This window comes from Mauremys mutica, chromosome 4 (assembly GCF_020497125.1).
Source record: "Mauremys mutica isolate MM-2020 ecotype Southern chromosome 4, ASM2049712v1, whole genome shotgun sequence".
Taxonomy (NCBI): Eukaryota; Metazoa; Chordata; order Testudines; family Geoemydidae; genus Mauremys; species Mauremys mutica.
The window spans coordinates 105,718,284-105,732,995 of NC_059075.1; the positions used below are offsets into that span (position 1 = coordinate 105,718,284).

Sequence of the window (14,712 nt, forward strand, 5' to 3'; positions counted from 1 at the left end):
AGCTCAAAAGCACTGGCCGTTTATGTCATTCTAACAAGTGGCCTGTAGATGGCACTCATATATCAGTCTGTGTTGGCCTCTTCCCTCCCCCTGAAGACCAAGAACCAAATTCAACCTGACATGAACAGGCACATTCCACAAACCCAGGGCCAGGTTAAGGGATAGTCTCTCTAAGCACATGATGGCACAGGAATTTGAGTTTTCATTTTAAAACCATTCTCTTCATAGCCTTCATGGCTGCACAAAGATATGCTGAAAATGTGACCCATGTGTAACCCATGCAGTGACCTCTGCCTGAGTCTGCAGGGAGCCTGAAACAATAATCGCCACATTCATTTCAAAGGGCTGTTAACTCTGAAACACCATGATCTTGGGCGCAGGCGGGGGACGACGGGGGACCCATGCCAAACTACTCTGGTAGAAGACTGCATTGCCAAGAGCTTTTGTTGCCACCCCACCCTGGCTCTGCTGAGGTGGTACTGGCAGAGTCTCCTTCCCCGCCACCCTGAGTCCTCTGCTCAGGTGGGTGGGGAAGAGTCCTTCCCTCTTTCAGAACAGACCGCAGTTCACCTGGAGATGAGGAGCAGTGGTCTGTGGAAAGGGTGGTGTGTCCAGACCAGCTGTTGTGTGGGTGTCCCTTGTCTTTGCCACCCCATGCAGGGGTGGAGCCCTGGTGCAGGGGCAGGGTTACAGTGGGGGTGGGGTCAAACCTCCCTCTCAGAGTATACCCAAGCCCCCAATTGGCCTTGTTTAAACCTGTGCTGCATTTGGTCTCTCCATCCTTCCCGGAATTATGAACACCGAGCTTCATCCTGAGCCTGTCCTTCCTGAAAGACAGGTCTGTGCACGGCCCCTGCCCTGCCACACCTTCTGGCTTTAAGCGGGGAAATGGGTGTTTATCCATTCATTCGGTGGGCCGGTTCTTCTAAGCTGGGCTTCTATGAGACAACACTTTTTATGGCAGGAAGGTCGGTATAAATCAAAGCCAATCTGCCTCCACCATTAGTCACCTGAATATGGTAAAGGCCACTAGAGCTCAGAAAGTGGCTCAGGAAAAATCTGACTCTGGTTTAAGCTGCAGTGCCAGGTGCATGCAACTGGGTTGTGGTGATTTTTTTCCCCCTTTCTGGCTTTGTCTCTTTCCATTGAATTTTCTAGACAGCAGTTTATTCTACAGAACTAATAATAATATTACTATATTTGTTAATGCAACAATAATGATCATTAATATTTACGCCAGTGATCGCCTGAAACTGTGGCCTATGTACTACTAGTACTAGGTGGGAGGCAATCAGACACTGCGTGGGACACTTTAAAGCATCAGGATAAGACTCCCTTATGCTCACACTGATTAAAATCACAAAGACAATACACTGAATACTTGTGAGTTTCAGATGCCCGTATGCAAGGTCTTAAGTTGAGATCTACTGCTTTACGCTTATATAGCATCTTGGATCAAAGAAAAGCACTTAGCAGATAATGTTATCTATTATCTCTGCTCTACAAATAGGGAAACAGATGCACTAGGAGGTGAAGTGATTTGCCCCATGTCAAACAGCAAGGACACTGCCGAGTGAGGAACAGAACCCAAATCACTTGATGCCAAGTCCCCTGCTGTAACCACTAGACAACACAGCATCTCTGTAATGTAGATCAGTGCAGCATGATTAAAGTTTGTTTCTTTTCTCAATTCAAACCACTCTCTTGACCCAGTTGCCCTTACCTTCCACAGTTACATTGGAAGTGCTGTAGTATTCCGTTGGGTCATTATCTTGCATAGCAACCACTGTGTACTCTCCTGAGTCACTCAGCTCAGCATCGTCAATGATCAGCTCTGCCCTCTTCCCTTCATGTGTCATGCTGTATTTGTCAGACCTCTCAATCACCCTCCCATCCTTCATCCACTTCAGCGTAACATCTTTAGAGGTCAGCTCGCACTCCAGGCAAGCTTTCCCCTTCTCCTTGACTCGGACATTCTTCAGGTTGCTTACAAATTTAATTGGAATTCCTTGAGAAAGAGGGAGGGTAAAGAGATCAGCAGTATGAAATTTCATATTTGGGGAATAATCTTAGAAATCAAGGCTAGAGAGGGTCTGTTAGCATCGCCTCAGCAGGGTATTAATATGTTGCTGTGGGGGAGAAAGATCCCAAGCTTGGAACTTTACTTCCAAGATGGCTGCCGCTTCTGTATGTGACATATTTTCCCCAATGAGCATGCACTGCTGTCTGAGTAAAACCTTGGTGCCTCATGTAATAGTCTTTGGGTGGAGACCTAAACTGAAACGTGAGAGGCCGGCTCCTATTCCTTAACTCTGTAGTTCCACCGAAAAGGACTTGCTTAATTGTTTTCAACCAGTCTTCTTCAAATACCTCCAAACCAATGATGCTGATTCTATTTGAAGCCCCTTGGTAATGACTGCAAAGAATTCTGGGACACATCTGAGAAGGGTAGGTTGAAAACCTTTCCTGAGGGCACGGAGTAGCATGGACAGGAATCACAGAGAGATTGGGAGGGTAAAGTACTGGGGCCACATGAGTAGGGCAATGGAGATAGCTCTTTCACCAAAAACAATATTAGAAAGGAATCCAAGGTATTGTAGTGTTGGTTACGGTTACCACAATACTGGTGATAGCACTGATCTTACATTTGCACAAGATTCCTGAAGAGCTTTGCAGCCTTAAACTGATGCAAAGCATACACATGGGATCATCTCCTCTTCTGCTGAAATACAGCAGATTCTGAGTGGAATACATGTTTTTTTTCTTTGCTCCGTTTTGATTGATCTCTATTTTCATGTAATCAATGTCTTATTGTGCTTTTGATGATAACCTCCTCCCTTTCCCATCAAATATCCCTATGCATTTGCCCTCTGTGTTTTAAATCAGATCAGTTTGACAATGATAAAGAGCTAAATGACCATGAGGTAGGGACTGTGCCTTCTGAACCTATGGTAGCACTAATGAGAGGTTTCTTCTAAAATTCCCTACAGTCTATGGAACCCACAACAGAAGCATATGGTCTTTGTCCTCTTCAGTGACTGATCCACAAAAGCACCTGATGAGTCTGCTACTACTTTCAGCTAATGGAGTTAGTGGTGCTTTTTATCTCTGTAGGTCCCCCATTCAAATGCTGCTGTGAAGGGTTTGATTACATACATACTGCTCAGGCATGCCATCCCTGCATCACTTACGTTCAATGAAGAGTGGCGCTTTCTGCACCAGATCCCCAGCCTGGGCACTAAACTCTCCAATGTCACTGGGCCGAACATCCTTAATTTTCAATGTGTGGGTTAATCCATCGTCAGATGTGATGATCTCATATTTGTCGTCCCGCTTCAGCTCCTTCCCATTGAACTTCCAGGTGAAATTGGGCACTTTTTTGGACAGGCGGATTTCAAACACTGCTGTCTGCCTTTCTGTCACTTTCAATGGCTTCAGTTCTGCCAGGAACTTTAGGGGCTCATCTGTTAAAATGTTGACAGACAAACAGTCATGCTAACAGTTTAAATTTGTTCCTAAATGTAGGGATTTTTCCTACACCGTGTTGGGCCAGATCCTCAGCTGGAGTAAATCAACATAGCCCCAATGAAGTCAATAGAGCTACATTGATTTGCACCACCTGAGAACTGGGCCCTACCATTTTGATTTCTTTTGCATGGAGATAACAGGGACAAATTCATCCTTAATATAAGCTGGCACACCTCTTATTAACTTCACAGAGACCTGCATCCACTTCTGCTATGGCTGATCATGGTCCCTGGGACTTAATAAAAGTTGAAAGTTTTCCTACAAAGCTGATCACCAGTGCACACACTGCTTCTTAGTCCAGTTCTTCTGCCTTACTCCTATTCTTTTTCTCCCCTTTATTCTAGTCACCGTAAAGCAAATGACCTCAGGTCAGTGCAGCCGAGATCCAGAAACCTTCCTGGAGTTTCATCTGGAGCCTTCTGCCACACAGAGAGACGGCAGTCAGGTCAGATACCCCTGAGGCTGCCGTATCAGAAAGGGAGCAGTTCCATGATCAGTCTGTGGCCTAAGGGGAGGAGTTTGTCACCCTACTGGATACTCCGTGTCAAATCCATCTACTTGCATTTGCCACATAGTGTAATATTTTACTTTCATGAATAAAGAATGAGAACTGACAGCTCCAGGAGGACATTATTCTTCCTGTGGTCCCCTTGAAAACAAGTAGCAAAATAAGATACTTCCCACCGCGAGTAACAGTGGCGGAACATATCCCCAGGAGATGGGCCAGCTACAACAGAAAGAGTTGGCAGATAAGGGGAGTAATAGGAGTACTCTGGGTAAGGAAGGCGACAGTCTTTATCCTGATGATTTGGGCTGTAATTTAAGGCAGCTTTGTTGCTGTATGCAAAATGGACAGGATCCATGATTTCCTGAGAAACTGCAATCACACACTTGTCCTGTAACAGCAAGGACTAACAACGGAGAAAGGTCTCCCATCTTCTCTGGGCCTGTACATTCCCCTCCATTCCCGGTGATTTTGTGTAAGCACGGTTCACTTCCATTAAAAGGACACTGCCAAGGTGTAAATGATGAAAAACATCTTTCCCTCTTTCACTCTGCTGACTCATATCCCAGCCAACCCCATTGATGTCAGTGGGGAATTTGGCCTATTGTGTATAATAACTGAGCTTCATGCTGAAATTTACCATCTCAGACGTACATCCCTTGATCGTATGTGCACAGTGGTTATTGTGAGGTTGATCATGACATGTACAGTAGTGGGTTTCTGTTTCAGGATAGAAAGACCAGTGAGTCATGGATGTTGCAAATAGATATAAGAAAAGATACATAGATTCCAGTTTGACTCACCAACCTTGACAGTGTCCTTTTAAGTACGAAATCTTCAGTTTCATCACGACATACGCACTATCATGCATTTAAAAATAAAAGATTACCTATCACTTTCAGTTGTGCTGAGAGTTTCTTGTCAGCTACAATTAGACTGTAGGTGCCCCAGTCTTTTTCATTCACGTTTAAGATGTACAGCATATACTTTGTACCCATCTGCTTTATTTCATATTTTCCTAGGCAGTACTGAATACGCAAGGGATCATTACCCTGAAAAGGAGAACAGTGACATCTTTGACAATGCTGCACCTGTGAAAGGCTCTTCCAAGAGACACAGGTGCATGTGGAATATGTACAACACCACGTTTAAGAGGCTTGTCCAGCAGCTGAGCCAGCAATGGGGCTGCACTGTAAAAAACCTTACAATAATTGTCCTCAATCTACGTGCCCACTGGCCAGTTTCAGATAGAAATCAGTGATCAGCAATGATGCTTTGCCCAGGCAGGCCAGCCTTTCAGAGGCTGTAATAGGCTACTAGAAAAATACATCATGTAGTGCTGAGAGGGGTAATTATTGTGACCGAGAACATGGCATCTTTAACTCATAGTAACTCAGGGCTATATTCTGGTGTTCTTATTCCCATTATGTCTGACTTTGTAAACTGTCTCATTGAAATCAGTGCACTGATTTGCGATGTAAAGTACCATTCAATGTGAGAAAGGACGCCAGAATCTGGCCCTTCATTTTTGCTTAGTCCTTAGTTGGCACTGGCTTTGCTGTGGTTTTATGCGGACTGTGTAAAACATCAGGAGTTAGTTGGCCTATCATGACTGCAGGCAAAATAAATGGAGGGTCAGCAGTTGGAGGGATTAGTAAAAATTAAAAAGAAAAGAAACCAAAATAGGGGAATCTGTGCTAGAGAGAGTCTTTACCAAAGATGTAGCACTCCAGTGTCTTTACCTAAAGCAAAAGGAAGGAGTAGGACTAGTTGTACACCCCTCAAACAGACCCTGTCAGACAGGACACTGAATAATACAGAGCATTCTTACCACCTTTCCCCACCCACGAGTGAACGTGTAGCTAGAATAGCTAAGCCCTCAGTTAAGTAACACTGGCAGATTGAATCTCAGTACCTCCACCTATGTTAGTCAAACCAAAGGAAATATGGGAGGTTACCTTATACCATGTCATCTTAGTATTGGGGTCCCTTAGTTCCAGAATGGTGTCAAATATAGCTGTGGAATCCACTTTAGCTGAGACATCCTCAAGAGGTTTTAGAACTTTAACTGCCTGCAAGATCAGTTTATGAAGAAATATAACAGAAATCTGTATTACTTCCCACAACTCAAAGTAGACTAGATCTTTGTTCCCATTACTAATAGATTTTTTTACTATTATTTTTATTTCGTATTGGTTCTTGGAATTTGTGATACTCAAAAAGCAACAGTTTCCATCTTCTGGACATCTGGTATTGTTTTTTGTGCCTGTAGAGAGCAAGGATGGCCTTGGGATTAAGGCACTTGAATAGGAACACAGCAGAGCTGGGTTCAATTCCTGGCTCTGCCACAGACTCCCTGTATGACCTTGGGCATGCCATTTAATTTTTCTGTGTGTCAGCTCTCCATCTGCAAATGGGATGTTAATATGTCCCTTGGCTCCCTTCTCTATTTGGATGGTAATGCTTTAGAGCAGGGTCTGTCTATGTTTTACAGCACCTAGCACAATAGGGCCCTGATCTTGGATAAAATCTCAAGGTGCTGTCATAATACAGATAATAAACAACAGTACAGAAAGCTTCTGGCTGAGCAAGTGGAGTCTTTTGTTACAATGAGAATTCTTCTTACAACACTCATTATTTTCTAAGGAGCTGAAGGCACAATTCCCCTCACTGAATTTCAATGGGATTCGGACACCTAATAACTTTATGCCCCTTTGAAAATCCAAGCCAGAGGACCAGATTCAAAACTTGGATGTGGATCCAGTTTTGGATTTTGAACTGCCCTTTCCCCGCTAATTTGTTTGGATTTGGATTTTCTTCCAGGCCCATCTCTAATGAAACCCTTTTCTCCTTGGTTTACAGCTGACTCTCTGTAAAGTGTTTAGCAATGCTGCCTCTGAAGGCCATTACTGTAGTGTGGTTTATGCGTAGGAGTGTTGTTCATTATAGACACAAAAATAGAAATGTATGTTCAAGGTGTTCTGAAAGCTGACGGCATTACTAACCTCAACCTCCACTTTCTTCTTCATCTCCTTTAGCTTCTTGAGGAGCCCACGGAAGTCGGTGAAGCCATATTCCATGCAGACCTTCTCAAAGTCCTTTTTCGGCACTTTGGAGAGGATTTCAAGCATTTCCTTCTCATCAGTCACCTTCTTCGCTTTCTTCTTTGGAGCAGGAGGGCCCCTGTGCATAGACCCCATATAATTCAGGGTGTATTTCAAAGTGACGAAAGCTTCTCTCACCTCTACAGCTTTGGATGTAACAGGGCTCCTGCCTGTGGAAGCTGTAGGGCCAGACTTCCTATTGATAGGATTCCAAACAAGAATGGGGCTCCCCGCTTGTGGGAAAAAGGGGCAGGAAATTAGTCTCCCCTACTACTGGAAGGAGGGAGGGGAGAATTCCCCGGCACCGCTGTCATAGAATCTGCTGGGAGTTGCCTTCTCCTCTAGTGCTGAGACCAGAGGGCAAAAGCGGGCTGACCTGTGAGTTACTGACTCTGAACATGGCAGTCCCAAAGCCGGGAGCCATGAGCAGTTCCCTGCACTGCTTGTACTGTTGTTCTGCTCTGTAAAGTGGCTCTGTAGAAATGGCCTAGTGTCTCTCAGCGCCCACTCAGCTTTTTGAAATATAGAAATAAAAATAAAGAACTAATACATAAATCCCCCAGAGATAAAACTCCTCACCTTTTTTTAAGCATTTTTTTGAAATCCAATTTTTCTTGACCTGAAAAAAAATTAGAAAATCCCAAAGCAAACAACTGTATTCAGTCAGCTGAAGCATAATAATAAACAACACCACAAATAACACCATGAGGGATTCCTTGGCTTTGATGCCCTGCAGCAAGTCTCAAAAGCTGCTGGATAGGCCTAAGACATGAAAACGCCATGCAGGGAGATTTGAGCACCATCCCAACCCTGTTCTATAGAGCAGTGCTTGACAGCAGCTGTCTACAAGTTTGCAGTAGGAGGCACGGAATGGGCTGTCGATATGTAACTAGGTGGATCCACTGGTCAAACTGTGTAGTGGAGGGGAAATGCTGTTGCTCCTCTGTGGGCATGACCGTACAGCCTTTTCTGAGGTAAGATGCCCCGTGGAAGTTACAGCTTTGTGGGAGACGCTTGGTTCCTAGTAGTGCCAGCTGTGTGTGCTTTGTCAGGGCTCTGGGGCTACTACATCTCCTTGCTGCGTCTTGACAAGCCAACATAAGAATAAAATGGAGCTAACCAAAAGCCCCGTGTCACTCTTACCCTTGGGGAAGGGAGGGACTAAGGCAAGGAGAGTGCTGAACTCATTGCCAAACCCAGAACTCCCATATGGCAGTGCAAGATGTTTGCCATGCAAACGTTGGCTTTTCACAGGTATATGTCAGTAAGCATCACTTTCCCACCACCCGAAAATGATGGGAAAATTGTCATAGTTAATAATCAAAATGAACAAAGGGGGACTGTGACAAGTGTGTCTACAGAAAGGCTAACAAGGGTCCCAGTGCTGTGCACAGGAACACATTAGAGGTGAAGTGGAGGAGTTTAAAGGTGCACCTGATGGCCCAACTGGACAGTAGATATGTTGGGATCCGTCTGCTTTTTAGTGCTTGAGGTGAAATTTCCTCCAGTTCAGAGCACCCTCACAAGTCCTCTGCACCACCTCAAACCTTCTTAGACCTTGTGTGAACCCTCTGTGTGGGGTGAATCTCACTCCTGCTCTGAGAGGAAGGATGGTCCCGTGGTTAGAATACTAGCTGCAAGCTCAGGAGAACCAATTTCAGTTTCTTGCTTCACTACAGATTTCCTGTGTGACCTTGGGCAGGTTACTTAGTCTCTGTGTGCCTCAGTTAATAGCATTTCCCTACCTCTTGTGGATATTGTGGGGATAAATGCACCATAGATTGTGAGGCACTCAGACAATATGGTAATGGGGAAGGGGGGAGATAAGTATCACAGATAGAAATTAGATAGCAAGAAAGCTGTGAAATATTAAAATGTCAAATATCCTGATTTGATTGCTTAATCTCGACTATTACAGTCATTACATCTTGCACAAATAAAAAGTAGTACGCCAGGGTAGTTTTTTCCTCACCTGGTAGTGAAAACTCACATGGAAGTAAGCATTAGCATCATTCACTGACATTCCTAAACGGAGCTAATTGGATCCTTCCAAATCTCATTCTTAATTGATTAGTCTAGTTATTAATCAAGCTGGACCCCAGGCACTTACTTTCAGTCACAATCAAGGACACAGTGTAGATAATATCAGCATGGTCATTGGAAACGATGCACTTGTAGTTATCAGCATCATCCGCGGTGAGGGATTCCAGCTGGAAGAAGAAACACTTTCGTCCTCTCTGTCCATGTGTTAGTGGCTCAAATGTATTGAAGTGGACTCAGGAATTCCATTATGTATTTATTTTTAAACCTATTTTTCCACGAGTTTATGAAATCATCTGTTGATAACAGAAACCCTTGAGGGAGAACCTAGGAGCCCAATCCTGCAACCCCCTACTCAAGAAATTAAGGAAATTAAGGTCAAGCACTAGAGACCTGATCCAAAGCCTACTGAAGTCAGTGGAGCTTAGGTGCCTAATGACCTTTAAGGATCTGGGGCAGGGAGTCTTTAAATTTACTCCAATAAGCTTTGGATCAGGCCCTATATTTAGAGATTCTTGCCCTGAAATGGGATATATTATCAGCAAAAACAGTTGAGTTTCTTCCCTGGTCTGGGAAGGCCCTCTGTGCAGAGATGAATGTAACCCAAACCATGCATGGACAGCATCCAACAAAGAACAGGACAGCTACCAGGCACTGGGTTTGAGGCCCATGGAATAGATGGGTTTTCATGAGGGAGCTTTGTGGAGGAGTACAGGGAAGGAGCTTGGGATGCATCAGCTGGCAGGCTGGTGAGCATAAAGGACTGCCTTGAAGATGACATGAATTAGGATAGGGTCAAGAACAGAGCTGATGGGAGAGATGAAGGAAGGTGGACATAAGGGCAGAACTTTTGTTGCAAATGACCTCAAATACGAAATAGGGCTGAAATGGGACATAAGTGGTCCACCGGCATTATTTAGTATCATCATTTCCATTACAGTAGTGCCTGGCAACCCCAGTGAAAAATGACGGCCCCAGAGTGCTAGACCCTGTACAAATAAGTACCATAGAAAATGGTCTGTGCTCATGATCAAGGCCCTGTGCTCAGTACAGGGCTGAATGTCATCATCTATACATCATAAGCAATCCCTGCAAATCCTACAGCAGGACTATGGCAAACTACAGAATCTTAGACCATTGCTGAAGAATGCTGTAGTACTTTTTTATAGAGATAATGATAACACAATCAATTACAAGCCAAAAATAGTGAAAGACATGCATTACCTTTAGCACAAACTCCTTATTGATACTATCAAAAAACATTTTTGAACCTTCTTTTATTGGTATCCCACTTTCTCTTTTCCATGTTACATTGGGCTTGGGGTTACCTTTCACTTTAGCTCGAAATACTGCTTTGTCTCCTGAAATTCAAGGAGGAGAAATATTAGAGTGAGGAATTGAAAAGGAACAACATTTATCCATTATGTAGTTTCTCTACATTCACCTAAATTACTTGGGGTCATCTTAACAGTATAAGCGCTTTTCCTTTTTGGAAAAGGTCAGATTAATGTAATTATATTGATTCCAGTGGAGTTATACTGGGGGTTATACTGGCTCATTAAAAGTGATCTGCACTTTTAGGAAAACATAAAAATGGGATTGTCCCCTTTATGTGAAAGATGGGCACTGAAGACTTGAAAAGTCTTTCTTTCTGTTTTAAATTAGACATTCATATCTTGTATACTCTGCTTTTCCTGGAAGACACTATGGATGACTGGAGAACTTATTTATTTACACGTTTATTTACAAGGGCCATGTTCTGCTGGCCTTACTTAGGCAAAACTTCCCCAGATGGGAGGTTTGCCTGAGGAAGGCAGGCATGATTAATTGGCTCTCACTGAGGACTGATCTGCACCTTTGAAGTCAACGGGAGTTTTGCCTTATACTTCAATGTGAGCAGGGCAAGGCCCTAAAAATAAAAGTTGATATATACCTGACCAAATGGATGAGTATACAGGGCAGGCATTTGCAAATGAAATCAGGCATTTGCATGCACAGTTACTAGGGCTGTCGATTAATTGCAGTTAACTCAAGCGATTGACTCAAAAAAATTAATGGTGATTAAAAAAATTAACTGCGAATAGTTACAGTTTTAATCGCACTGTTAAACAATAGAATACCAATTGAAATGTATAAAATATTTTGGATGTTTTTCTACATTTTCATATATATTGTATTCTGTGTTATGACTGAAATCAAAGTGTATATTTTTGATTATAAATATTTGCACTGTAAAAATGATCAACAAAAGAAATAGTATTTTTCAATTCACCTCATACAAGTACTCTAGTGCAATCTCTGTCATGAAAATGCAACTTACAAATGTAGATATTTTTGTTACATAACTGCACTCAAAAACAAAACAATGTAAAACTTCAGAGCCTACAAGTCCACTCAGTCCTATTTCTTTTTCAGCCAATCACTAAGAGACAAACAAGTTAGTTTACATCTACAGGAGATAATGCTGCCCTCTTCTTATTTACAATGTCATCAGAAAGTGAGAACAGGCATTTGCTTGGCATTTTGTAGCCAGCATTGCAAGGTATTTAGGTGGTGGATATGCTAAACAGAAGTCTTAAAAGAGCAACACTCTGATGCAGAAACTACAGAATCCAAACCACCAAAAAAGAAAAAAAACCGAAACTTTTGATGGTGGCATCTGACTCAGATAATGAAAATGAACATGCGTCGCTCCACACTGCTTTGCACTGTTGTTGAGCAGAACCCGTCATCAGCATGGATGCATGTCCCCTGGAATGGTGGTTGAAGCATGAAGGAACATATGAATCTTTAGTGCATCTGGCACATAAATATCTTGCGATGCCGGCTACAACAGTGCCATGCGAATGCCTGTTCTCACTTTCAGGTGACATTATAAATAAGAAGCGGGCAGCATTATCGCCTGCAAATGTAAACAAACTTGTTTGTCTGAGTGATTGGCTGTAGGACTGAGTGGACTTGTAGCCTCTAAAATTGTACACTTTTATTTTTGAATGCAGGTTTTTTTTTGGAACATAATTCTACATTTGTAAGTTCAATTTTCATGATAAAGTGATTGCATTACAGTACTTGTATTATGTGAACTGAAAAATATTTTTTCTTTTGTTTTTTTTGCAGTGCAAATACTTGTAATGAAAAAAATATAAAGTGAGCACTGTACACATCGTATTCTGTATTGTAATTGAAATAAATTTATTTGAAAATGCAGAAAACATCCAAAATATTTAAATAAACGGTATTTTATTAATGTTTACAGTGCGATTAATCGCAATTAATTTTTTAATCACGCAATTAATCGCGATTAATTTCTTTAATCGTTTGACAGCCCTAACAGTTACCCATTTTGTGTGTTCAACTACATGGTTTGCACATGCAATGCCCTGTTTGCATCCACATGTGCAGGTTTGGTGTGTCCATTTCAGACACCTGTTTTGAAATATTATATCTTTAGTGTCCTGGTAATGAGGTGACTTTTCAGTGGAATGGGGTGCTGCTTACCCTCAGGGGCTGTCAGTGGATGAGGCTTCTCCACAAATTCAGGGATGCTTTCTCCTAAAGGGATCTCAAAGGAGCGTGTCACCATGCTGAAGGACTCCACAGTGGTAGAAGATTTCCTAGAAACAACTTCCTCTATTAGAAGAAAAATATGTTAGTCAGGAGGAACAGAAATGTGGCTTTTGAGGTGTTTATTTGTTGTGGGGGAGGGCTCCCCAATGTCCATTAATTATACTGAAAATTATTTAGATCATCTGAAACCCTGATAGAAGGATGGCTCAGTGCACAGGGCACTAGCCTGGGGACTTGAGATCCTGCTTCACCACAGACTTTCTGTGTGACTTTGGACAAGTCACTTAGTCTCTCTGAGACTAAGTTCCCCATCTGTAAAATGGGTATAATAGCACTTCCCTACCTCACAAGGGTTGTTGTGAAGATAAATACATCATCTATTGTGAGGCACTCATATACTATGAAAATGAGGGCTATTTAAGTACTTTAGATAGAAAACCTGCTTATCAAAAGATAAGTCCCTTGAAGAGGTTTCAATAACTGCAGTTGTCATGGACTTTGCACTGGGTTTTAGCCTCCTAAGCCCTGTTTTTTGCCTGTGATATCTAGACTGGTCCATGGACTGATTTGCATCAATCATCTTCTTCCATGCAGTCAGAAATGCAAGCATTACAAGGAAAGACCACTCTTTATGTTAGCCAGATTTATAATCTAAAAGCCATGACAACACCCTTTGAGGTTGTATCAGCTTCCAGAGACTGAAAAGATACTTGCCTCCCACAATCTTGGTGGTCTGAGACATATGTTGCATCTGGGAGCTGGAGACTTTAATGGAGTGATGTTGCTGGACCATGGTTTCCATTTGCATGACTGTGGTTGCCATGATGAAAATATCTTGACTTCTGCAGGTCTCAGTATGTGTGCGAACTTTGGTGGGGAGAAAGGGGAGACAGAATGGAATTCAGAATTAAAAAAAAACATGCCTAGCTGATCCACTCAGACATAAGGCCTTCCAGTGCCATTTCTGCACTTGTATTTTTTCAGCAAATCAGGATAATGGTCTGTGGTGGACTATCACAGAATAACAATTTCAGCACTTATCAACCCAAGGGCTAAAAGGATAAGATTTTGAAAATATTCATTTCAGAAGGCTCCAAGATGCTGCCTTTTTGATCAAAATTAGTGAATGTAAGAATGACTATACTGGGTCAGACCAATGGTCCATCTAGCCCAGTGGTTCTCAACCAGGGGTATATGTACCCATGGGGCTACATGAACTCAGCTAGATATTTGCCTAGTTTTACAACAGGCTACATAAAAAGCACTAATTAAAATTTCATACAATGAGCTGTTTATATTGCTCTATGTCCTATACACTGATATGTAAATACAATATTTATATACTTATATATTGAAAGTACAATATTTCAGTTGATTTATTTTATAATTTATAATTAAAATCAGCAATTTTTCAGAAATAGCATGCTGTGACACTTTTGTATTTTTATATCTGATTTTGTAAGCAAGTAGATTTTAAGAGAGGTGAAATTTGGGGTACACAAGACAAATCAGACTCCTGAAAGGGGTACAGTAGTCTGGAAAGATTGAGAGCCACTGATCTAGCCCAATATTCTCTTTCTGACAGTGACCAGTGCCAGATGCCAGGGATTTGGAACAATCAAATTTTTGAATTGCTCCAGTCTGGCTCCGCTCCAGCTCCGGGCAAAAATCTACTGGTCCGCTCCAGCTCCGGGCTCCGCTCCAAAGCCCTGCCAGATGCTTCAGAGGGAATGAACAAAACAGGGCAATTCTGAGTGATCCATCCCCTGTTGTTCAGTCCCATATTGTGGTAGTTGGAGGTTTAGGGACACCCAGAACCTGGGGTTGCGTCTCTGACCATGTTAGCTAATAGCCATTGATGGACCTATCCTCCACGAATTTATCTAATTCTTTTTTTAACCCAGATACAAGGGCGGCTCCAGACCCCAGCACACCAAGCGCGTGCTTGGGGCGACATGCCGTGGGGGG

General features: G+C 42.6%; 1 protein-coding gene across 1 annotated transcript in view; it reads right to left on the reverse strand.

Annotated features, from left to right (window-relative positions):
- IGSF22 (immunoglobulin superfamily member 22) overlaps positions 1 to 14,712 on the reverse strand; it is a 210,452-nt gene that overhangs the window by 33,916 nt on the left and 161,824 nt on the right. Inside the window, 10 exon segments of the mRNA XM_045012353.1 lie at positions 1,724 to 2,008; positions 3,192 to 3,464; positions 4,923 to 5,085; positions 5,992 to 6,105; positions 7,039 to 7,216; positions 7,717 to 7,756; positions 9,248 to 9,347; positions 10,402 to 10,538; positions 12,676 to 12,807; positions 13,459 to 13,611. Of these exon segments, the coding sequence (XP_044868288.1) occupies positions 1,724 to 2,008; positions 3,192 to 3,464; positions 4,923 to 5,085; positions 5,992 to 6,105; positions 7,039 to 7,216; positions 7,717 to 7,756; positions 9,248 to 9,347; positions 10,402 to 10,538; positions 12,676 to 12,807; positions 13,459 to 13,611 (1,575 nt within the window).